The sequence below is a fragment of the Macaca nemestrina genome, chromosome 10 (genome assembly GCF_043159975.1).
Source record: "Macaca nemestrina isolate mMacNem1 chromosome 10, mMacNem.hap1, whole genome shotgun sequence".
NCBI lineage: Eukaryota > Metazoa > Chordata > Mammalia > Primates > Cercopithecidae > Macaca > Macaca nemestrina.
The window spans coordinates 119,339,128-119,366,076 of NC_092134.1; the positions used below are offsets into that span (position 1 = coordinate 119,339,128).

At 38.7% G+C, this 26,949-nt stretch overlaps 1 protein-coding gene and 1 long non-coding RNA gene across 2 annotated transcripts in view; one reads left to right on the forward strand and one right to left on the reverse strand.

Moving 5' to 3' along the window:
* Positions 1-11,429, reverse strand: part of LOC105492111 (ethanolamine kinase 1) — a 61,976-nt gene extending 50,547 nt beyond the window's left edge. Inside the window, exon 1 of the mRNA XM_011759028.2 lies at positions 11,003-11,429. Coding sequence (XP_011757330.2) covers positions 11,003-11,425 — 423 coding nt within the window. The 5' untranslated portion in view covers positions 11,426-11,429. The remainder of the gene's footprint in view (positions 1-11,002) is intronic.
* A 16-nt stretch (positions 11,430-11,445) lies between these two features.
* The window catches only part of LOC139356838 (uncharacterized), a 37,343-nt gene continuing 21,839 nt past the window's right edge, over positions 11,446-26,949 (forward strand). The window contains exon 1 of the long non-coding RNA XR_011609289.1: positions 11,446-11,914. This is a non-coding gene — a long non-coding RNA (uncharacterized lncRNA). The remainder of the gene's footprint in view (positions 11,915-26,949) is intronic.

Below are 26,949 nucleotides of genomic sequence, written 5' to 3' on the forward strand. Positions count from 1 at the left end.
AGAGTGACACCTTGCCTCAAAACAAACAAAAATTATTCTTTGAAAAGATTAACACAGTTGATAACTTCTTAGCAAAATGTATGAAGACAATAAAGTGACACAAATGATAAAGAAATGAACTTCACTACAGACCTTAAACATGTATTATTAAAAGCAACTCTTCCAAAAATAGAAAAAAAAAGAAATACCTCCGAACTTGGTACCAAAACTTGTCAAGGACATTATAAGAAAGGAAAATTTCAGACCAATCTCTTTCATAAGCAGAGTTGCAAAAATCCTAATCAAAATATTAGCAATTGATACAATAATAAAAAAGAGAATATATACAACCAAATAGGGTTTTCTCCAGGAATGCAAAGGTTACTTAACATTTAAATTTTTTTAAAATCAAAGTAATTCACCTCAATAAGAGAAAAATTAAGAAAAATCTTATAATCATCATGAAATGCAGAAAAAACATTTGGCCAAATTCATCATTCATGACGAAAATACTTAAACAAAGAATAAAAAGAAACTTGCTTAATCTGGTAAAGTCATTAAAGAAAATCTATAGCATATATCATACCTAACAATAAATTATTGAAAATGTTCTCCTTAAGACTGGGAAATAAAGGATGCCCACTATTAACTTTCATCTTTTTCAAGTGTGTTAGAGAGGTCCTTACTAGTGCAGTAAGACAAAAAGACAGAAGGACAGACAGCAATTATGTATTATTTTCAGATTTTACATAGAGAAAATGCAAAAATAATCTACATAAAAACCTTTAGAATGTGAAAAATTCAATATACAACAATTAATTATAATCCTATATACCAACAACAAAGTAATTTTTAAGTGACACCCTTTACAATAATATCAAAAAGCATCAACACCTAGGGATAAATCAAATAAAACACGAGATCTCCACAGTGAAAACTTCAAAAGTTTGAGAGAAATTAAAAACCTAAACAAGCGGCATATATGATGTTTATTAATTTTAAGATTCAATCTTGTTAAAAGAATTCACTTCTCCCCAAATCTATCTATTGATTCTACAAAATATAATCAAAATCCTATCCAGTTTCTTTTGTGGGAATTCCAGAATTGAGTCTACAACTTATATGGCAACTTAAAAAGTCAAGAATAGTCAAGGCAATCTCAAAAACGAACAAAGCTGGAGTCCTATACCAAAGCCTATAATAACTACATCAAATACCAAGTCCTGTAGCAATGATTGAGCGTAATCCACACAGAGTGGTACTGCTGCAGTAACAGACAAAACAGACCAAAAGAAAAGAACAGGCGGGGTGCAGTGGCTCGCGCCTGTAATCCCAGCAATTTGGGAGGCCAAGGCGGGCAGATCACTTGAGGCCAGGAGTTCAAGACCAGCCTGGCCAACATGGTGAATCCCCATCTCCACTAAAAATACAAAAGAAAATTGGCAGGGCATGGTGGCGGGCACCTGTAATCCCAGCTACTGGGGAGGCTGAGGCAGAAGAATCACTTGACCCCGGGAGGTGAGGCTGCAGTGGGCCGAGATTACGCCACTGTACTCCAGCCTCAGTGACAGAGTGAGACTATGTCTCAAAAAAAAAAAAAAAAAGAACAACAGAATTCATAAACAGATCCACATATAATGCCATCCGATTTATGACAAAGGTGACACTGCAATGGGGAAGTATTTTCAACAAATGATACTGCATCAACCGACAGCCATTTGGGAAAAAAATGAATCATAAACCCTCCACCTCAAACCATACATAACAATCAATTATAAACCAGATGGCTTATACATCAAAGTGTAAAATATGAAATAATAAAGCTTCTAGAAGAAAATAGGAATATCTTCATAACTTTGGCACTGGAAAAGATCTCTTGTTCAAGACACAAAACATACTATCCATTAAAAAATTGAAAAGTTAGTCTTAAGACTATCAAAAGACAATATTAAGAATAAAAATGTGCAGTCGCAGTGGTTCACGCCTATAATCCCAGCACTTTGGGAGGCCGAGGTGGGTGGATCACCTGAGGTCAGGAGCTTGAGACCAGCCTGACCAATATGGTGAAACCCCGTCTCTAGTAAAATTACAAAAATTAGCCGGGCGTGGCGGCGTGTGCCTGTAGTTCCAGCTACTCAGGAGGCTGAGACAAGAGAATCGCTTTAACCCGGGAGGCAGAGGTTGCAGTGAGCCTAGATTGCGCTACTGCACTCCAGCCTGGGCAACAGAATGAGACTCTGTCTCAAAAAAAAAAAAAAAAAAAAAGAAAAGAAAATGTAAGCCACAAAGCAGGAGAAAATACGTGAAAACATATTTCTAAAAGAGGACGCAACTAGAATATATAAAGAATATCTACAAACCATTGAAAACATATTTCTAAGAGATGACTCATCTAGAATATATAAACAACATCTACCAATCATTGAGAAAAAAATCAGATAATCCAACAGAAAAATCAGCAAAAGGCTTGAACAGGAACCTCAAAATAGAACACATACAAAAAAAACCCACACACACAGAAAAAAGATGCACTAATTGTAGAAACAAGAGCAACTTTATTTTAAAATGTTAATCTACCATGTAACTTCTGACTAACCGTTGTCCAAGAATGCCTAAAAAATGTCTTTCTGTAGAAATGTCCATTCATTGGTTGCAGAAATTGTAAGTTGTGACACCCACAGCCACCTACACATTCCTTCCGGAGCATGCATACTTTCCCCAAGACATAAGACCTGGGTCTGAGGGGTTGTGAGGTAGAGATCTACCTGTTTTGTAGCCACCCAAGACCACACTTCTGCATCTAACTTCCCCTAGTAAGTCACCCAAAACCAACGAACTGGATTTGTCTGCCTCCTTTTTTGGTTTCTTAGCTCCTTCCACATTTAGAGGTTGCTTTGCATATATGGCCCTTTCACAAAACAGTAGTTATCAGGAATATGCAAATTATACCTGGAATAAGATACTCCAATACCTACCAGAAAGAAAAAATAAAGGCAGACAATAGCAATTACTGGTAAAGATATACAATAACTGAAACTCTCACATATTGCTATTAGGAATATAAACCGGGACAATCACTTCAGAAAACTGAAAGCGTCTAACAAAGCTGAAAATACACAAACTAGATGACTCAGAAAGTCTACTTATAGGTATTCACTTAACAGAAATGGATATTCGTGTTCAAAAAAAGTGTATTTGTAAGAAGCACAATTTGTGATAGCCAAAACATGAAAACAACCCAAGTGTTAACAGTAGGAGACAAATAAATTGAGGTGTATTCTTAAAATGGAATGATAGTCAGTCATAGAAAAGAACAATAACTATACACGCTTGAATAAATCTCTCAAAATCTGGGCCTACGCCAAATCAAAATTTTTTAAAAAATGATGCCATTATATAAAATTCAAAAAGAGGCAAAACACTGACACAAGGCACAGTGGCTCACACCTGTAATCCCAGCACTTTGGGAAGCTAAGGTAAGAGGGTCACTTGAGGCCAGGAGTTCAAGACCAGCCTGGCAACACAGCAAGACCACATCGCTACAAAAAATTAAAAAACTAGGCAGGCATGGTGGCATGCACCTTTAGTCTCAGGTACTCTGGATGCTGATGTAGAAGGGATCGCGTGAGCTCAGGAGTACAAGGCTGCAGTGAGCTATGATAGCATCACTGCACTCCAGCCTGGATGGCAGCACGAGACCCCATCCCTTAAAAAAAAAAGTAAAAATTTAAAAAATAATAAATAACAACTAAGTCACATTATGTTTAACATGATCATCAAATATTAGGTTTGTGACTACCAAAAATTATACTCCCATTCAAACATGGGAAAATGTTTATAAAGGGCTAGTGAAAAAAAGAATATAAAATTATATATATGATTGCAAATATGTAAAATAGGTTTAGGAGAAGTAGACGGTAATAAAAATAAAACAGTTGTGAATAGAATATTGATGACAGGAAATTGATTTTTTTTCTCCTATTCAGTCGTGGTACAACCTTTCAGTAAAACTAAATTATTTCATGTTCATATCGTTTCTTGTACAAAGACCTTCATGCGCTTATTATTTTTCTCAGAGTACTTACTTTAAAAAAATAACTAATTCAAAACATTCTATTTTGTTAATTAGAAAAAAAAAATCTGCTATTATGATTACCACTAGAGGGAGGGAGAGATCAAGACTAAGAAGGAAAATGAAGATACTCGGTTGCTGGAAATTAGTTTTCTTTTCCTGGGTTGGGGTGGGTAAACGTTTTACAACAATTTATGATTCGTCCATTTTTCTACATGTTTGCTTTTTTTTTTTTTTTTACAATTTTTAAAAGAATGTTAAAAATGTATTTATAGCCATTCTGGTATATCAAAGAGTAAAATAACTCCTTAGAAAACAAAATAAAGAGAAATAGAACCTCTGATTTCTTAAATAAAGGTCTTCTACTACTTCCCTATCTTTGTCATCCACTCCTTCCCCCACAAAAAACACCTTAATCTTCTTCCCTAACCTGCAATCAATTAACAAGTCCTGCACATTTATATTCTGAAATGTGAAATCTGTACCTTATTTCCATCTCATCTGTCCTAATCTGGGCCCCAGCGCCTCTTGTCTGGACTAACGCAACAGTCTCTCTCAAATTATTTCCTCAAGTTTTTTAAATGCAATACACTGGAAGAAATATATTTATCATTTGATATAATATGTACATAGATACTTTTTTTTTTTTTTTTGAGACGAAGTCTCACTCTGTCGCCCAGGCTGGAGTGCAGTGGCGCGATCTCGGCTCACTGCAAGCTCTGTCTCCCAGATTCACGCCACTCTCCTGCCTCAGCCTCCTGAGTACCTGGGACTACAGGCGCCCGCCACGACACCCAGCTAATTTTTTGTATTTTTTAGTAAAGACAGGGTTTCACCGAGTTAGGCAGGATGGTCTTGATCTCCTGACCTTGTGATCCACCCGCCTCGGCCTCCCAAAGTGCTGGGATTACAGGTGTGAGCCACTGCGCCCGGCAGTACATAGATACTTTTATATAAAACTAAAGCACGCTTCACAAAAGAATACGTACCACTGGGTGCAATGGCTCACGCCTGTAATCCCAGCACTTTGGGAGGCCGAGGCAGGTGGCTCACCTGAGGTTGGGAATTCAAGACCAGCCTGACCAACATGAAGAAATCCCGTCTCTACTAAAAATACAAAAATTAGCCGGGCATGGTGGCAGGTGTCTGTAATCCCAGCTACTCGGGAGGCTGAGGCAGGAGAATCACTTGAACCCGTGAGGCAGAGGTTGCGGTGAGCTGAGATCACACCATTGCACTACTCCAGCCTAGGCAACAAAAGCAAAACTCCATCTCAAAAAAAAAAAAAAAAAAAAAAAAAAAGGAGTACTTACCTTACTACTTGCAATGCTGTTTGATGTATCCTCTACAATTACGTACTCTAACTCATCTTTTTAAACTGTAATGGTCTCAAGACAGTATTGATTTGGCATCCTATTAATGTATGGTAATCACCAGTTTCAAAACCAACGTTCTGAGTGATGACTTATTTCCCTATTTAAAACATTTCCCTCAAACAACCCTTCTCTACATTCTTGCCTGTCACTTCTCTAATACGTGATATAATTTACCTGCTTAACAATGTCCAGGCCAGGCGTGGTGGCTCACGCCTGTAATCCCAGCATTTTGGGAGGCCAAGGTGGGTGGATCACTTGAGGTTAGGCATTCGAGACCAGCCTGGCCAACATGGTGAAACCTAACTCCACTAAAAATACAAAAATTAGCTAAGCATGGTGGCGCAGGTCTCTAATCCAAGCTACTTGGGTGGCTGAGGCGAGAGAATAACTTGAACCCCAGAAGTGGAGGTTGCAGTGAGCTGAGATCACACCACTGCACTGCAGCCTGGGCGACAGCGAGACTCTGTCTCAAAAAAAATAAAATAAAATACAAAAATAAAAACATCCAGTGGCTTCCCATGATGTCCTAAATGATGAGCAAGCTGCTCAAAGTCTAGATTCATTGCCTTTGTGAGACAGTTTTCCTTGCTCAGAAATGTTTCTCCTTTCAGTCTGATCTCATCTACCCTTCAAAGCTTAGCTCAGGTACCCCCACTTCTATGAAGCCCTCTGTCCTACATTCTTCCATGCCTACCTTGGGCCACAGTTAGTTGTCCAAGGACTCTTACTGAAAACTAGCATTATACCTAGTACAAAAAACATGTGTTAGAATTACTGAATTTTAGGAGCTCACAATTCTCTCAGTTGGGATGGAAGAACTGGAAATGAGAGGTGGAGGAATATAGTACCAAAACATACTATGCGTAATTGTAGGTATATCATTGAATTCTCATGACTATTTTCCAAGGTAATCCCATTTTATAGGGACTTTAAAACTTGCCAAAGGTTACAAACGGCTGGAAATAATATTGAAAAACCATCCTCTTTCCATATTATGCTCAGTCCCCAAAAAGACGTGATGCAGTTTACATAGTCCAAGTTACACGGCTATTATACATGAAAACAAACTAGCACTTTAGGCTCCCGACTGCATAGTCACATCTTAATAAAATACATGGGAGCCTAACAAACTTTTCATGTTTTTGATGGGCGTCTATTAAACATTATATACTTTATTATTCTAAAATGCTGAAAACAGGGAGGGAATAGGAAACAGAAAACTGGATATAACCACTAATATTAAAAGTTACACTGAATATAAACTATGACTCCTTATTCGTATCTACAGGACTCAAGATTTCCTATAATTCTTAGGGAAAGTAAACTAATATATTGTTTACTTTTTTAATGTATTAAAAAATTAGCCGTAACTTAATATATTAGCTTACCTAAGACTTTTCAGAAGCTACCGCTGAAAGGAACAAACTCATTTTTTTAAAAACAGAAAAGAAAATCGATTATTATATTAGAACACTAATGGAGACATAACTTAAGAGAGCAATTGTATAGATCTGGCTTTTTCTTCTTCCTTTAAGACAAAGACCAATATAAAATATTAACTATCAATATTAAGAGTGGTTACAGGTTCTTAATAGACTATTTAGGTAACTACCTCCAACACTGTTAGAAAGAGGAAGGATATGAAAACTGCTGTGTAGCTACACAACCTAACACAAACATAAGTTTCCATGATAGTTCACATATGCTTACAAAATATAATGAAAAGATTTTTAAAAACATGCATTCAAAAACATGCAAAAACCTGTAGTAAAGCAGAAAGAACAGTACATTTTTGAAACTTCTTGTGTAATCTTTGCATGTGAACTAAATTTGAATGTTCATTCCATAAACATTACGTTGTTATAATTTTCTTATTTGTCTTCCCCATCGGACTAGGAATTTCAAAGAGCAAATGTTTGTTTTTTGATTCAAGCATCCAATATATAGTAGGTGCTCAGCAGCAATAACGATTATCATGAAAGATAGCATTTATTTTACCCTCACAATAACCCACTGAGGTAGGGACAACTACTGGATCAATTTTACAGCTCAGGATACTGGGACAGGAAGTTTAATGATTTGACCAGGGTAACAAAGCTAGTAAAGTACAGAATCTGGACTCAAAACTAGCACTGTGTTCAAACCTCATGCTCTTGAGTACTGTAACATACTGTTATTGAAAAACAAAGTTGCTATAAGGTACCATATAGCAAACAATCTCATTTAGACCCAGTAAAGGAATAAATACATTAGTTTTGTAAGGTTAAATAATAATTATGGTGTTAATATCCTACCTATGAAGCCTTTGTCATTATCTACTATAAGTTCCAAGTAATAGAAAAATTCACAGTGACAAAGTTAGCGAGAAAAACAACATTGCTTAATACAGCAAACAGAAAGATCCTGAGACAACATAACTGGAATATTCCAAACACTAATTCATCAGCTCTTCAGAAAATGAAAAACAATTTTAAGAGTCCATTGAGAAATATTTTGGACCTGAGACGTGACTTGATTCTTTATTCCTTTATACAATGACTATCCAAAGAAAAGTATTAAAAATTAAAAATCCAAATCTTCAAGTAAGTTAGAGAGTTGTTACACAACAAAAGTCACTATCCTAAAGGAAAGCTGAAGTGATCCCTTTTTCCTAAAATGGTATCACGTATGAAAAAAGTAATGCAAATTTATGTTCAAGGGAACTTGAAAGTAGAATCTTTTTATGAGCCAAAGCTTTTAAGAAATTAATTTTATACAGAAGCACTTTCCCTGCCTTAATCATAATATACAAACAAAACTCTTGGTCAAAGAACAATAATTCATAAGATGGTTTCTCATCTCAGATCTGCCATTTGTAAACAGCAAATTCAGTTTCATTAACTATATAATATATATTAACAGTACTATCTACATCTACCTCACAGGATAGTTGGGAGAATGTATGTGAAAAGTGCTTTATAAACAGTAAAGGACTATTAAATACAAAGCACTGTGGCTGTATTGTTGTTTTAGATTTACTCTGCCTATTCTGTTACTATACTCTGAAAACCTCACCACCTCCTTTATACTTTATTCTTTTAATCTAGTAAGAACAGGAATTCTATCTAAAATGAGATATATTATTGCAGGTGCCCACAAGTTTTGAGCGAAGACTGGGCTTTCTATCATTTTGACTCTAGTCTTTTTTTAGCTTGTTTTTTCTTTTTATTTTCTGATATGTTCTGGATAGTTCAGCTTGCAGGAATAATCAATCACCAGATAAGTATCACTACAGTAAGTTTCTAAGGTATACTTCAAGTATATCTTAAACATACAAAAATGTTAGAAAAATACTGAGGAAAAAAAACAGGCTAAATTACTGATACTCGACTGCTCTAAAATTACATTATATTCTGTTAACTATATAATACATACTTCTTCTGAAATGTGAGGTATGATTTGTATCTGTTTCAAGGGAAATACAATGAAATCTCAAAAGAAAATATTTCCATTGAGATTTACTTTCAGAATTTAAAGAAATTCTGAAAGAAATTTACTTCAGAATTTAAAGAAATTCTGAAGCATTATGAAAGTAGAGTTTGTAATGACCTAGAATGCAAGGCGCCAGATCTATTGAGCTGAAAGGTGAACTCATCAATTCAGCTTAGCAGATGCTTTTAGGCCAGCTTCTAGACCAAAGCTTTGCTTGCACATGGAGGGAATGTATTTCTAACTAATAATCATCTTAGGGAAAAATAAATGGTTGTATTTACCTGCACTTACAAATATTAAAAATTCAGATTATAAACCCAAAGGTCTTTAGGTTAAAAGTTGCTACAAGATACCAATATTTAATCACACGTAGTTACTTTCCAACAAGCAAAAACAGTTGAATGTCACTACATTTTGCCCTTTTTTACCTACATCCTGGCTTACTTCACTGAGTTTCACCTAAAAAAGAGATAGTGTCTACCTAATATGGTTGTTTGGACGACTAAAATAAAAAAATATAACTTACCTAACCCCACAGTAGCTATCATTACTATTCTACAGACAAATACATCAAAGGAAATTCCAGTCTTCAAAGCTTCAAACTTTAAAGTCACTGCTTAAAAGTAACTGATCTGCCAACGCTGGAGTTTACCAGGAAGTAGCACTCTTTAATTAATAATATTTTATGTGTAAATAACTGCCAGAAAATAAAGCATCTTAATAAATTTTAGAGCCTTATATAATAAAATACAAATAAATTGATAAACTAAACCACTACTGAATTTCAATTTGGAAGATGCATTTCCTTTAAAGGAAATATATTTTTTAAATGACATAAAAATCACTTCGCGTTCACTATTTCCTGTATACTCGGCTAACAAATACTCCCTTAAATTTCAAAATGTGTTGTCTAACAGTTTCTTTTCCAAAACATACGGGTCCTTTTAAGCTGCTTTAAAAACTCTTCTAGGCAATAAGAACTGAAACTAACGCGTGAAAACCCAAGTGTCGGGAACTGCTCTGAGCCCTAGGCACTGCTCATGTTTTATTCATCTCTGTATGGGTGGCTGGCTAGTTTAGCAAAGAATTTAGCAAATAAATCAACAAATACTGGTGAATAAATTAGTCATCAAACCAGGCAGATGGTTTGGCTAATTCAAATGAATGTTCTTACATTATTGCTCAGATTTAGAACAAATCCCAAATATCCCAGCCTCGAAAATTACTGGGTTTTTTTGTTGTTTGCAAGGGAAAAGGAGAAAATGAGATCTATTTTCGTATCTAGTTCCTGAAACTAAAGCTAAAAACAAATTAGTATTCCAAAAAAAAAAATCACGTAGTGGAAATCATAACTTCCAACTTATCAGAAAACTCCTAGAGTCTCAGGGATTTTTCTCCTCCCAATTTTTTCTCTATCTATCAATACGGTGTCCCATGAAAAGGAAAGAGTCACAAGCCACTGCTCCTTCTAGTATCAGGTATTAATTTCACTAAGACGACTTTAATAATTCAGAAATATCGACTCAAACAAAACAATGTGTGTGGTGCTACCTAAGAACCGACCTAGCGATGCATGGTCGTGGTCATTACTTTGGGAATAGAGTACGCTCGCCAATCGGAGGGTTTGGGAAGACAAAACGCAGTGTGAGGCATCAATGAAAGCACATCGCAGGGGGAGGGGTGAGGAAGGAAAAGATCAGAGAGGATTAATGACTGCATTACTGGTGGGACGGGAGGAGGCAGTCGACGACCCCGTGCAAGGGGAGTGGAGAGGTTCATTTTGCAGTGACCGTGGACTGGGGAGTGGGAGGAGGGGCAACTATCAACAGGAATCTCCCCCCTGTGGATGGGTGCGTCACTTACGCAGCCGCTTCTGGAAAGAGAAAATGTGCCCTCAGGTCAATCTCAAAGAGCAACTGCGACGGGAAGGGGGAGTGACCTTCCTAGGTGTGAGGGGAAATACAGGGTCACTTCCCAACGGACTTAGGGAGGAGATGTTGCCCTAGGTCCTCCTCGGTCATCGTGGGACAGAGGCGATTGTGGTGAGGACCCCCACAGCCGCGTGAGGGACATAAGAGACCCAGAGCTGAGGTGTGGGCGTTACCTGCAGGGTCACCTCCTGGGGGTCCCAGTGAGGCCGCAGGTGTTGCAGGAGGCTCAGGGCTCCCTCCCGGCAGCGCTGCTCCTCCTGATCCTGAACGGTGACGTTCAGCTTGGGCACCTCCGGGGAGCCGGGAGGGACGTGGATGTAATTGGCCATGGCCCAGGCGACGGCGGAGACTACCACCACGACGACGGCGACGGCGACCACGAGAACGGCGGGCGCCGACAGACTGGTGGATCCTTCCGTCCCGGGGCGCCCTCGCGGGAGGGCTGGGGGCGCTCGGACGGGCGGGCGAGCGGCAGGAGAACGTCTGGAGGCGGCACTGTCGCCGATCCGGGTCTGGACAGCAGCTGAACTGAGCCCGGGCCGCTCTCGGGAAAAATTCCTGTTGTCGGCGCTGGACCGCGGGCGGCCGCGGAGCATGCCGGGGCTGGCCTGACGCTGGCGTCACGCGCGGGGCGGGGCCTGCGCTGCGTCAGGGGGCGGAGGCGGGGTTTCTCGCCTTCCGTCACAATGGAACCGCTGTACCGCGATGGACTTATCGGCCTGCGATTAGCACACACCCATCCCTGGGAACTGCTGGTCTGGAAAGCGGGGCTGCTTCTCCGGGATGAACCCGAGCCCTGCCAAGCCCCTCAAGGCATTGAAGCTTTAGCTCACCTGATCCGAAAGATCGTGGGGATCCGGGCTCGAGTTAAAGACTGAATTTTTGTGGGAAGCAAGGGACACGTTCTAAAATAACCCTAGGATCACTCTCCGAACTTGTGCTGAGTCTAGGCAAGCAGTGTTACTCAGTCGCCTTGATCTTGGAGCTGCTGTGTACTGGGGACCTCATACTAGCTGGGTTAACTGTATTCCCATTACAGTACACGGGATCGCAGTACTCGGGACAAGCTGAGTTCAGGTATTTGGGTAAGAAAACTGCAACACTTAAGTTATTTGTGGAGTAAGATGTTCGACCATACAGAGAATAATTAGAAGCTGGGGAGAACAGGTTAGAGTCTGGTATATAGAAGAAAGGGAAGGAAAGGAATAGTTTTGAAGCTCAACACTAGAACGACCCGATGTCCGTGCCAGGGTACCCCGAGTGGGCCATGAAATCTTGCGTCTCAGTGCCTTACAGGGAATGGTAGAAACTGGATAAGCTACAAGTAAAGTATTGGGGCCTCCTAATTTTCCTTTTTGATGGAGGAAAACGGTCTGGGATTCTCTGCAGCACTTAGTACTTGGTGAATACGTTTGTTAGTAGTAAATAAAACCCTTAACTGGACTGAGTTTCATTAACATTCAAAATGTTTAATTACTTCACCAGCATTAAGTTTACATCCTGATTGTTAAAGAAAGAACCTACTTACCTTTGTAATTCACAAAATAATTACTTCACCTATAACGGTAAACTTCCTAAACTAAAAAGAGGGGTGGAAATGGAGCTTTATAAAACAGCAAAGAAGTTGATTTAACATTTTTCAAATTTAGTGGGTTTTTTGGCTTGCTTTTTGTTTTTATTTGTTTTGAGACGGAGCCTCACTCTGCACCCAGGCTGGAGTGCAATGGTGCGATCTCGGCCCACTGCAACCTGCGCCTCCCGGGTGTAAGCGATTCTCCCGCCTCAGCCTCACGAGTAGCTGGGATTACAGGTGCGTGCCACCACGCCCAACAAATTTTTGTATTTTTAGTAGAGACGGGTTTCACCACGTTGGCCAGGCTGGTCTCGAACTCCTGACCTCAGGTGATCCACCCACCTCGGCCTACCAAAGCGCTGGGGATTATAGGCAGGGCGCGGTGCCTCGCTGGCATGAGCCACCGCGCCCTGCCAGATTTAGGCATAATTTTCTACTAGAAACATGAGAGTGTGTGTTCCTTCCACTTGGGGGAGAAATCGTAAATATACTAATACTTTCACATTTCAGAGAGTATCCCTTGCATTTTTGTATAAAATGTATTTTTATTAAGCAGTTGACATTTTAAGAATTTTAAAACTTTAAGAATTGTAAAATAATTTAAAATTATGTTGCAAACTGCACTAGTTTGTAATGGTAAATAAGAGTCCATTAACAAGTAGAAGAAAAAGAAAAACAACTGTTAGGTACCTGAGAAAAAAAGTAACAAAAATGTACAGGATCCATGGATAAAATTAATGGAGAAATGAACCATATTCATAAATGAGAAAAGATTAATATAAAGGACTCAATTTTCCCTGAACTAATCAGTACATATAATGCAGTTCCAGTTAAAATCTCAAAAGGGTTTTTTTACTGAACTTGTTAAAATGACATTGAAATTCATATCAAAAGTTAAGGTCCAAGAAAAGTGCTGTAATTGGGGAGAGAGGAATGGGGACAGGTAAGATAAGGGAATATATTGGGAGGACCAATCCTACCAGGATGTATTATATATTGGTTTAGGTATGGGCACATAGGCTACTAGAACATAATGAAGTCCCAGAACAAAACCCATACACATATGAGAACTTTGTATATAACAAAAGTACCATTACAAATTAATGAGAAAGTCCAGACTGATCAATGAACAGAAGTGGTACAGTTGCTTTTTGTATGAGAAAAAAATTTTGATCCCTCCCTCTTATTAGGCATAAAAATTAATTTGGGGAAGATTAAAAACCTAAATGTTAAAAGCAAAACTTTAAAAATGTGCAAGAAATATCAATTCTTATCAACCTAATCTACGGATTTAATTCTAATCACCCCAGGTTATGTCGTAGATATCAGCAAACCAGTTCTAATGTTTACATGCAAAGTCACAAGAGCCAGAGTAGCCAACACAATATTAAAGAAAAACAAAGTCAGAAAACAGACTTGAAGACAGTATAGCTGGGTGCAGTGGCTCATGCCTGTAATCCCAGCACTTTGGGAAGCTGACGCAGGAGGTTCACTTGAGCCCAGGAGTTCAAGGCCAGCCTGGGCAACACAGTGAGACCTCATCTCTCCAAAAAAAACTTAATTAGCCAGGTGTGGTGGTGCACACCTGTAGTCACAGCTACTCAGAGGCTGAGACAGGAGGACTGCCTGAGCCCAAGAGATTGAGGCTGCAGTGAGCCATGATCAAGTTACTGCACCCAAGCCTGGGCAACAGAACGAGACCTTGTCTAAAAAAAGAAAAAAATAATAGTATACATTCCAGTAATCAAGACAGTGTAGTATTGAGGCCAAGCCGAGTGGATCATTTGGGTTCAGTAGTTTGAGACCAGCCTGGCCAACATGGTGAAACACTGTCTCTACTAAAAATATAAAACTTAGCTGGGCGTGGTGGCAGGCACCTGTAATCCCAGCTACTTGGGAGGCTGAGGCCGGAGAATCACTTGAACCTGGGAGGTGGAGGTTGCAGTGAACCAAGATCACACCACTGCACTTCAGCCTAGGTAATAGAGTGAGACTCTGTCTCAAAAAAAAAGAAAAGAAAAGAAAAGAAAAAAAGACATGTAGTAAAGTGTAGTATTCTCAAAAGAATAGATAAATAGATCTATGGAACAAAATAGAGTCCAGAAATAGATCCACACAAATACTGTCAACTAATATTTAACAAAGGAAAAAGGCAATTCAAATTTTGAATAAATGGTGCCAGAACAACTGGATATACACTTGCAAAAAAAAAAAGGATCCAGACACAGACCTTACACCTTTCACAAAAAGTAATTTAAAATGGATCGTAGACATAAATATAAAACACAAAACTATACAACTCTTAGAAAGCAACGTAACAGAACATCTAGGTGACTCTGGGTTTGGCAGTTACTCTTTAGATGCAACATCAAAAGCGCAACCCATGAAAGAAAACTGGTAACTTGTACTTCATTAAAATTAAAAACTTTTGCTCTGCAAAAGATAGTTAAGAGAATGAAAAGACAAGCCACAGACTGGAAAAAAAATGTTTGCAAAACATATTCAATAGAAGACTTCTATTCAAACTATACAAAGTACTCTTTAAACTTAACAATAGAAAACCCCAATTTTAAAATGAGCAAAAGATCAGAACAGATATCTCACGAAGAAGATATACAGATGGCACAAAAGCATGTGAAAACATATTCAATATCTAAACAATGAGATACTATTACATATCTATTGGAATAGCTGAAATCCAAAACACAACCAACCAAATGCTATGAAGATGTGAAGAGGAACTATCATCGCTGGTAGGATGCAAAATGGTACGGTCACTTTGGAAGACAGTCTGGCAGATTCTTACGGAGTTAAACATAGTCTTACCATACAATCTAGCAGTCATGTTCCTTGGTACCTACCCAGATGACCTGAAAACTTATGTCCACACAGAAACTTGCACACTAATGCTTCTAGCACCTTTATTCATAACTGTCAAAAATTGGAGCAACCAAGAAAATAGATGAATGTACAATAAAAACTGCTACATCCATAAAATGGAACATTATTGAATGATGAAAAGAAATGTAGGATCAAGTCACAAGAAGGGAAGAATGGAGCATAGGAGATTTTTAGGGCAATGAAACTATTCTATATGATATTATAATGGTGGATGCATGACATTATAAATTAGTCAAAACTCATGCAATACAACTATGCATGTTGTATGCAATACAAAGAGTGAACCTGAATATAAATTGTGGACTTTAGTTCATATTTGTATTTTTGTCAGTCAACATACTCCCTTGCTGTAGTAGTTAATAAATGTAAATGAATAAAACAGTCAGAAAATATAGAATCATATCTCTATGATTGTAAGTTAGAGAAGGATTCCTAAACAGACTCATAAAGCACGTACTATGAGGAAAAAGGATTGATAAATTTGAAAACATTAAAATTTGAAACCTCATGACTGAAAATACCATGAAGATAAATGACAAGCCATAAAAAGATAAGATATTTGCAATGTGTATGATCAAAAAAGTATTTATATTCAGGATACTAATAATAAATAAGGAAGTTAATCACCCAGTAGAATAACTGGCAAACAAATAGCAGTTTGAAGAAAAAGAAATCCAAATAGCCAATAAGCTTTTGAAACGGTACCTCCCTAATTGTAATGTCTAATAATTAAGATAATGTAAATTAGAATAATAATGAGATACCATTTCACACCCATTAGATTGGAAAAATTTTGAAGTCTGATAATGCCAAGTATACATTTCTTGTGGAGAAGTATATTTATTTGTAAAAACTTTGGAAAACAATTTTGCAAATTTTTATAAAGTTAATGGTAGACATTCTTTACCATCCAGCGGTTTCAATTCCAGGTAGATGCGAAAATCCCATACCATGTACATGATAAAGTGTGTACAAGAATGTTCACTGCTGTCTTGCTCCTTGTATTGCTAAAAACTGGCAGCAGTCTAACTGTCCCACAATATGAAAATGATTAGGTGGATGGATAGTTAGATCAACAGATCATTAGATGTTAGAGAGATAGGAATATATTATGACAGAATAAAGATGGCAAATGGAACATATGCATCTACTTATGCACATATTCAGGAGGCAACAGCGGTCCTAGAAGTCGAAATTCAAGCAATAGTTCTGGAAACCCAACAGCCCTTCTGATTAGTTGAGTTCTCTGTCTCTTCTCTCCACCTGTTTTTACCTATCTTCTGTTTCTAATTGTCTGGTTTTGCTTCCTCATGATTTCTGTGTACTGGCTTCTTTTCATGTGGCTTCCTATCATTTAGATCTTACTCAAAAGTTGTTCTCTGGAGGGGCATTTCCATCCATCACTTCCCTTATCACAACGACCTGTTTTATTTTTTATATATCGTAAAACAATGGGAGTTACCTTGGAATCAATGTATTCACTTTTATTTTCCCAGCAAAGCAGCAAAAGTTTATTAAGCATAGTAACACTCCCAGAGAGGGGAGAGTGCGCTGACATCTGTGAAATGAGATCAGCTAAAATCAGTGTATGTTTTATTTACCTTTTTAGTGTCCCTCTTACGTATTAGAATGTTAATGCCAGCAAAGCAGAGCCACAGCTTGTCTATTGCCACATTTCCACTGCCTACAATAGTGCCTAGAACATAAAAAGATAATAAATGCTTAAGTCCACCTAATTAGTCCTGAAACTGTGCCAGTCTCACATAAGAATAGCACTCAGCAAGGGGCTGTATCCGCTTAACTCATTATGCTGAAATCACCTGCCTGATCATTTCCTAGGCCACTGGCCAGCCCACTAGTTATCTTTGAGTCTGGAAAAAAATCTTAGCTACAGGGTGTCAGTAAAATATTCCAGCATCTTGCAACACAGGTCGAGAGAATATAACATAGCTATAAAGATGTAACATTATTTTGAAGTATACAACACATTTAATAGTCCCTTTCCCATACTTCACATGGCATTGGGACCCTCCAATACCTGGAATGTCCTGCCTCCTATGTCTGCTTCTTACACCCTTACTCATCCTCCAAAGCTTAACTCTCCAGCAATCTTCTTCATGGAGCTTATCTGGATTTTCCTAGTCCAAATTTACTTCTCCCTCTTATATATCTGTTAAAACACCTACAAAATTCTGCCTTATGACACCCACATTGTAGATTTAAGTCATAATGATTATACCACATATAAAAGACTAGAAAAGCTGTTTCTAACTTGTTACATAATGAGCATTTGTATGAGGGAATGAAAGGATCACTGAATATGAACCCAGGGGTGCTCTGGTTGTTACGTGACAAGGGTGTGGATTCAGACCCCAAGAGAGGGTTCTTGGATCTCATGCAAGAAATAATTCAGGGCGAATCCACAGTGCAAAGTGAAAGGAAGTTTATTAAGAAAGTAAAGGAATAAAAGAACAGCTACTCTATAGACAGAGCAGCCCCAGGGGCTGCAGATTGCCTATTTTATGGTTATTTTTTGATGATATGCTAAACAAGGGGTGGATTATTCATGCCTCCTCTTTTTAGACCACATAGGGTAACTTCCTGACATTGTCATGGAATTTGTAAACTGTCATGGTGCTGGTGGGAATGTAGCAGTGAGGACAACCAGAGGTCACTGTCATCACCATTTTGGTATTGGTGGGTTTAGGCTGGCTCCTTTACTGCAACCTGTTTAATCAGCCATCCATCTTGTTTCTTCTGAGCAGCAGTCAGAGATCACTAGTTGGTTTACAGGAATAAGCAGGGCTGGCCTAAATTGCAGAAAGAAAAACAACAGATGAGACTAGAGTTTAATAGCAAGTATACCATAGTTACTGAAACATAATCTCTCTCCAGTTTCCCATTGTTACTAAAGACAAATTATGGTAAGACCAATTTGCTTTATTATACTTGGCTTGATTATTTGTATAAAGTGTAGCAAAAATCATAATTTGCCATATAGGCTTTTTAATTGGCTTTGATGGAAATTTGTTCCATAAGGAATCTCAGATAAGACTTTTTTAGAGCCAAGTCCTGCCATGGGTTTGCACCCTCAAATACCCAAGTTGAGTAAATTCCTTTCCTCTTGGGGTCCCAAGATAACTTGGGGCTTCTGGACCTGAGAAAAAGTGACATTCTTTACTTACCACAGGTAGAAAACCTGTACAAGGGACTGTGTAGGCAAAGTATGAGTCTAGTTCCCCAAAGGGCTTTCATTGGTTTTACAAGTCAAGTTTGACTCCTTAAAGGAAAGCACACCATTCCAGTTAAAGCCTTGGTAAAATAACCAATTTCTCCAATTGCGTCCTGTTGCAAAAGAAAACTGATTCTTATTGCACTTATGCAAATAAGCACACTTAACTTATTGCCATACGTTAAGAATACTCACAAATAGTCTCCAAATTCTGGAGAAATCAGATAGAGAGAAACAAATATGCTCCAAATGTTATTCACAGCAGTATAGTTTACTCAATTGCTACAAGCTGTAAATAGCTCGAAAGAAAAGTTTTCTTGACTCTGGAAAAAAAAAACAAAGGATCAGCAATGTTTTAAGCAAAAAGTCACAAAGATTACTTCTGCTTTTTATTGATTCTGGTTATTTAGTTAACTTCTGTTTTGCTTGATATTCATGAACACTTTAGCTGTCTGTGACAGTTCTGAAAGTTGTTTCCTCTATTCTAATGTCACAATTTTCAAAGTGTCAGAAACCTGCATATAAGAATGTCTGTTAGAGTTCTATAGCTGATTATAAACCAGCTTCTATGGAGAGTTAAAACAAGACAAAAATTGTCTGTGGATGACCAAACGTCTTAGGAGAGCCACAGTCAAAAACACAATTGACAAAGGAATTTTGGTTACCTCTCTGGCACAAAATGATTTTATGTAACAATATAATTACTCATAACACACACTAAGCCATATTAGAATTACAGAAGTTTCCCATAATTTTGGAACATATATTAATAACACATTTACAGCCCAAAGAAAACCAAACACCATTTCATATTTGATAATGCTTCCTATGTAATTTATTTTTCTTGAGACAGAGTCTCGCTCTGTCATCCAGGCTGGAGTGCAGTGGTGCAATCTTGACTCACTGCAAGCTCTGCCTCCTGGGTTCACACCATTCTCCCACCTCAGCCTCCCGAGTAGCTGGGACTACAGGCACCCGTCACTATGCCTGGCTAATTTTTTTGTAGTTTTTGGTAGAGACAGGGTTTCACTGTATTAACCAGGATGGTCTCAATCTCCTGACCTCGCGATCCACCCATCTCGGCCTCCCAATGTGCTGGGATTACAGGTGTGAGCCACCGCGCCTGGCCCTATATAACTTTTATACCAAATAAGCCAAATGTCACTGTTGCATTAGTGCATTATTGATATCAAACCCAATTCTTAATGAAACCTTATCAATAAATGTATTTAATTTTTATCAGTTTGACCAAAGGTAAGATTTTCATAAACCTTTTACAACCCTTTACAATTTTTGTTAAAGAGCAGATCATAAGCAGGGTTTTGCTTTAAGAAAAACCTGTTAGGCCAGGCACGGTGGCTCACACCTGTAATCCCAGCACTTTGGCAGGCTGAGGTGAGTGGATTGCCTGAGGTCAGGAGTTTGAGACCAGCCTGACCAACACAATGAAATCCCATCTCTACTAAAAATACAAAAATTAGCTGGACATGGTGGTATGCACCTGTAAACTCAGCTACTTGGGAGGTTTTGATAGGAGAATCACTTGAACCCAGGAAGCTGAGGTTGCAGTGAGCCTAGATCACACCACTGTACTCCAGCCTGGGCAACAGATCGAGACTCTGCCTCAAAAAAAAAAAAAAAAAAAGGGAAAACCTGTTGTGCTTTTATTCCAGTGGTTAATTTGCAGAAAAACTGAATAATATCCCTTTAACTTTAGCCAATGTCCACACAGAATCTGTTTTACGGGTTAATTTTTCATAAACCATTAGACATTTTTCCTTTCTTAAACAATCCTTTAACACTTTAGGCAGAAAAAAAATCTACCTTCCCATGACTTCTTATACTCTTTCACCAAAAACACATTTTACTTTCTTTACACACCTTGCATGTAAAGTTGTTTCTTTGTAGTTTTAATTACATGTTATAATGTTAACTTTTAGCAACTTCTATTTTTGGTGAAAACCTTGGTAAATCTGAGATTTTAATTATGTACTAAGTGTGGATCCTACTCTAAGACACACCAGGCAGAAGTACATATAAGAGCTGACTCTCCAGCATAGCTAGGGGGTGTGGCTAATTCTACATGTTCCCAGGCCTTACCTTACTTAAGCAGGCAAGTTGTACAGTAAGAGTCATGGTAGCATTGTATGAAGCATTTAGAAGGCCTAACAACCTTTGAATTGTACATTTCTTGCATAAATTCCCTCCACAAATCCTTTCAAGACTTACACAGACTATCTGAGACATTATTGAACTTTCTGACTTGCCCTAAACATCAATAGTCATTTTACTTTAAGACAAGAATTGGCCATACAAGATCATTTCTCATATAAAATCTCTTTTTTTATAATTTTCTTTGTATAGCTAGGGGGCATGGTGAATTCCACATGTCCCCAGACCTTATCTAGAATCTAATGGCTTTAAGATAGGTAAATTGAACAATTTTCAAGCAGTTTATGACCTTAAAGCATTTAGTAAACTTATTATCTGACCTGCATAATTTAGACCAAATATCTTTACTTACCAATAATTTTTAAAACTACCTTGGCCGGGCACGGTGGCTCATGCCTGTAATCTCAGCACTTTGGGAGACTGAGGAGGGTGGATCACGAGGTCTGGAGTTCAAGACCATCCTGGCCAACATGGCGAAACCCCATCTCTACTAAAAATACAAAAAAATGAGCTGGGCATGGTGGCATGCACCTGTAGTCCCAGCTACTTGGGAGGCTGAGGCAGGAGAATCACTTGAACCCAGGAGGCGAGGTTGCAGTGAGCCCAGATTGCACCACTGCACTCCAGGCTGGTGACAGAATGAGACTCCATCTTAAAAAAACAAAAGAAAACTATCTTTAGTTCCCAAAGATTACTTAAGTCACGTGACTAAAAGTCATTACACTTTTTTACTTTTCTGATAAAATATTAAGCTCTTATTATTTTTCAAGTAAAGCTATTTCATATGTAAATGTCACAAACATAATACATATAAATACATAGACAGAAGATACAAGATCATCCCCTCGGCCAGGAATTGAAACCTGAATCCAGGCCACTATTGTGAAAAGAGAAAGCATGACCACATGGTTACAAGGTCAAGTTCCCAAGGGCATAACTGACCAGAGAGAAACTTCATCCAGTTTACACACACACACACACACACACACACACACAGAGAGCGGGGGGGAGAGAGAGAGAGAAACCAGAAATCTGACTGGTAAGAAATTCTTATCCTTTTGCTGGCATTACAGGCTTCTGGATTCCCTTTCCACGAGCAGCCCTAGTGACCCAGCTGGCTGTACACAGCCCCAACAGCCAAGCCACAACACAAAGGAAAATTATCTTTTTCTGTTCTGGCCAGAGCAAAATACATGTGACAAAATGTAGACATTAGCCACTCTGCTTAGCACCCATTATTAAACTTGAAAGGCTTAGACTTGCCCCTGGTCGGGCCCCATCATGGTTAATCCAACCTCTGATCAGGAATTTCAACATGTGGTCTCTGGGCAAGATGGTCACCCTGAATAATAGAAAAGATAAGAAAGAGAAAGGAGTGAAAGAAAAGCATTGCCTGTGGCAGGGTGGGGAAGGCAAAATGATCAGGGAGGCCAGAGAAAGACCCACCCATTGCATCGACACTGAAAAGGTCAGGCGGCTGCTACAGGGATCTTTTCCAGCAATCCTATCAGCTTTCAAGTTTTGCCTTTTGGGGAGGAAAATGCTCCCCATGTCACCCAATCCTGTACATGCCTAATCCTAGCACCCACAGGTCTCAGCATAGAGTGCAAGGCAGATTAATCCAAAGAAAATAGCAGTTAACAACCCATAGTGCCGAAGCTGTCCTTGGCCAAGAGGAACTTTATCAAGAGGGGCCTCTAATTCCCTAAATCTTAGAAGACCTCTAATCCCCTTCTAAGTTGGGCCTCTAACCCAAGGCCAGTCAAGCATCCTTGCCTTTTATTAAGAGGGGCCTCTAACCCACTCTGTCTTAGGAGAGACTATAACTCCACTGACTTGGGCCTGTAACAAGCCCATTCTTTATCTGGGTACCATACCACTTACCCAAAGTCGTCCAATCAGTGTTGCATTCTATTTCCTTCAGGTTGGGGGAGGTTTCTTTAGTATTGTCCCTTCACAATTGGCCAGAAAGATGCTACAGGACCCCAACACTTACCCAAAGGTAGCTGTTGGGTCCGGGTTTCTACACTATAGTCCCTCCTGTGGTCACTAGAAATATGTTATAGGACAGGGGTCTGGATTCAGGCCCCAAAAGAGGGTTCTTGGATCTTGTGCAAGAAAGAATTGAGGGCAAATCTGCAGTGTAAAGTGAAAGAAGGTTAATTAAGAAAGTAAAGGAATTAAAGAACAACTACTCGATAGAGCAGACCCAAGGGCTGCTGGTTGCCCATTTTTATGGTTATTTCTTGATGATATGCTAAACAAAGGGTGGATTATTCATGCCTCCCCTTTTTAGACCATATAAAGTAGCTTCCTGATGTTGCCATGGCATTTGTAAACTGCTATGGTGCCGATGGGAGGGTGGCAGTGAGGACGACCAGAGGTCACTCTTGTCACCATTTTGGTTTTGGTGGGTTTAGGCCAGCTCCTTTACTGCAACCTATTTTATCAGCAAGGTCTTTATGATCTGTATTTTGTGCCAACCTCCTATTTCATCCTGTGACTTAGAATGCCTTAACCATCTGGGAACACAGCCCAGCAGGTGTTAGCCTCATTTTACCCAGCTCCTATTCAAGATGGAGTTGTTCTGCTTCATATGCTTCTGACATGGTCATAAATGTTTTAATTACAATGGGATTAGATTTAGTTACCAGAGTGTTGCAGGAAGTCAGGGACCCTGAACAGAGGGGTTGGAGCCATGGCAGAGGAACATAAATTGTGAAGATTTCATTTTAAGATGGACATTTATCAGTTCCCAAATAATACTTTTATAATTTCTTATGCCTGTCTTTACTTTAATCTCTTAATCCTGTTATCTTCGTAAGCTGAGGATGTATGTCACCTCAGGACCACTGTGATAATTGTGTCACTTGTACAAATTGATTATAAAACGTGTGTTGGAACAATAGGAAATCGGTGCACCTTGAAAAAGAACAGAATAACAGCAATTTTTATGGAACAAGGTAAGACAACCATAAGGTCTGACTGCCTGCAGGGTTGGGCAAAAAGAGCCGTATTTTTCTTCTTGCAGAGAGCCTATAAATGGATGTCCAAGTAGGAGAGATATCGCTAAATGATTTTCCTAGCAAAGAATATTAATATTAATACCTTGGGAAAGGAATGCGTTCCTGGGGGGAGGTCTATAAATGGCCACTCTGGGAATGTCTGTCTTGTGCAGTTGAGATAAGGACTGAGATATGCCCTGGTCTCCTGCAGAACCCTCAGGCTTACTAAGGTGGGGAGAAACTCTACATTGGTAAATTTGAGGTCAGACCGGTTCTCTGCTCTTGAACCCTGTTTTCTGTTGTTTAAGATGTTTACCAAGACAATACAGGCACTGCTGAACATGGACCCTTATCAGTAGTTCTGCTTTTGCCCTTTGCCTTGTGATCTTTGTTGGACCCTTATCAGTAGTTCTGCTTTTGCCCTTTGTCCTGTTCCCTCAAAAGCATGTGATCTTTGTTTGACCCTTATTAGTAGTTCTGCTTTTTGCCCTTTGAAGCATGTAATCTTTGTACTTCCTCCCTGTTCTTACACCCCCTCCCCTTTTTAAACTCTTAATAAAAACTTGCTGGTTTGAGTTTCGGACAGGCATCATGGTCCTATCAATATGTGATGTCACCCCTGGCAGCCCAGCTGTCAAATTCCTCTCTTTATACTGTCTCTCTTTATTTCTCAGCCGGCCGACACTTACAGAAAATAGAAAGAACCTGCATTGAAATATTGGGGGTGGGTTCCCCCAATACAGAGTAACAACATAAAGAATTTGCAGAAGAAAACATTCTGTGAAACAAGATCATGTAGGCATGTCTAACAGCTAGATCATCCACCAAATTACAAACATGTTCAAAATGAAATCACTCTCACACACCTCATAGAAAATCAGTTAATTCATGTCATTGTAGAGAGAACTGAATATTCAGGAATTCAAAACATCTGTGATACCAGACTTCAAAGACATGCATGCTTTGTCCCACCTTCCATGAAAGCAAGGGAAAAAGAAGGCCACTAAGGGCTGAGATTTTTAGAGATGCTACGTCAAAATGAGGCTGCCACTATTCTGCACTTTTCGACTTTAAGACAGACTAAGGGATCTGGTCATCTATAAAACTGCTGCAGCAACCACATTAATCATCTAAGAAAGGCTTACTACTTACATGTGTGCTCAGTTATAACACCTAATATTTAACTCTATACAACCTGCCTCTTGGTTCTTATTCTATCTTGTCTCTTTTTGTATTTCTAGAATCAGAAATTATAGAGTTATAAATTATAACTCTATTTCATACATAAGATTATCTCGAGAGCTGGAATTCTATCATTTTCCCCTTTATATCCTCAGCAGTTTTAACACTGTGTTTACATATTGTAAATTATAATTGTGGGTTTAATTGAACAAAGAAACATACCAAACTGTCCCTAATTTTCTTTTCTTTTTTTTTTTTTTTTTTGAGACGGAGTCTCACGCTGTTGCCCAGGCTGGAGTGCAGTGGCGCGATCTCGGCTCACTGCAAGCTCCGCCTCCCGGGTTCCCGCCATTCTCCTGCCTCAGCCTCCTGAGTAGCTGGGACTACAGGCGCCCGCTACCGCGCCCGGCTAATTTTTTGTATTTTTAGTAGAGACGGGGTTTCACTGTGGTCTCGATCTCCTGACCTTGTGATCCGCCCGCCTCGGCCTCCCAAAGTGCTGGGATTACAGGCTTGAGCCACCGCCCCCGGCCTCCCTAATTTTCATAATCTAAAATATATAAGGGAAAAATTGTAAACATCATTATATGAGTAATGAAAAAGGATGTACCTTACAAATGTTAGATCACATCTTTAAGCCATAAATTGTGAGGTCAGCACAGGAATAAAGAGATCAATACAAAAAGAAAGATTCAAGGATATATGGTATGTAGAATGTAAAAAAGGCAAAATTTTAACTCAGTAGGGGAAAGTTATTAAAAAATAATATTGAGGCTGGGCACAGTGGCTCACACCTGTAATCCAAACACTTTGAAAGGCTGAACAAGGGAGGATCTCTTGAGCCCAGGAGTTTGAGACCAGCCTGGGCAACAGAGTAAGACCCTGTCTCTACAATAAATAAATAAATAAATTAGCCGAATGTGGCCATGGTACAAACCTAGAGTCCCAGCTACACAAGAGGCTGAGCCGGGAGGATTGCTTGAACCCAGGAGGTTGAAGCTGCAGTGAGCCAGCCTGGGTGACAGAGCAAGACCCTTTTTCAAAATAATAATGATAATGATAGATTACTTTTCACAGATTTTGGTAAAGTCGTTTCAGTAATCAATGTTGCTTAAGTTGTAGTAATAGAAAATTCACAAGTGCTGATAAATACTTCATCATTATATAAATATCAAATATATGCATATATATTTGCATATATAAATGCAAACACATAATATTCTAAAACTATATTTATACATATTTATATATTATGTATATATAATATATACATACATACATTCAGTATATATATACATGTATATATATAATATATACACATACATAATATAACACATATATGTTATGTATGTATATAATATATAAATATGTGCATATATAAATATAGGAATTTATAAATATATATTTCTGTATATAACAAATATACATGTATCTCAGTGACAAATACACGACTCTAAAGATGAAAAAACAGATACTTCGCTCGCTTAAATCCTGGAGGTTTCTTAATCCATTTTTCCTCAGGGCTTAGGTAATGATTGGCATTTAGTAACCACTTAATAATTAATTGTTGAGTGATAAAACTGGTGACAGACTAAATATGTTCTGCATTATAGTTTAAAATTTCTTTTTCAGACTCTATGCTGAATTGAATAATCAGCCTTTATTGTTTTACTACCATTCCAACATTCCCCCAAATGAATGCAATCACTTTAACACCAATTCCTAAGTTAAACTTTTAATATCTTTACACCTATTTGGTTCTTCATAAGGAATGTTTTCAAAAATGTTTTGATATTTTGAAGAGAGGATTTCAGAGCAATTATGTACCCACAAACTACAAAAGGTTAATGCCAACTACTTGTGTGACTGCAGTATATGAAAGACACACAAGAGGCCGGGCGCGGTGGCTCAAGCCTGTAATCCCAGCACTTTGGGAGGCCGAGACGGGCGGATCACGAGGTCAGGAGATCGAGACCATCCTGGCTGACACAGTGAAACCCCGTCTCTACTAAAAATACAAAAACTTAGCCGGGCGAGGTGGCGGGCGCCTGTAGT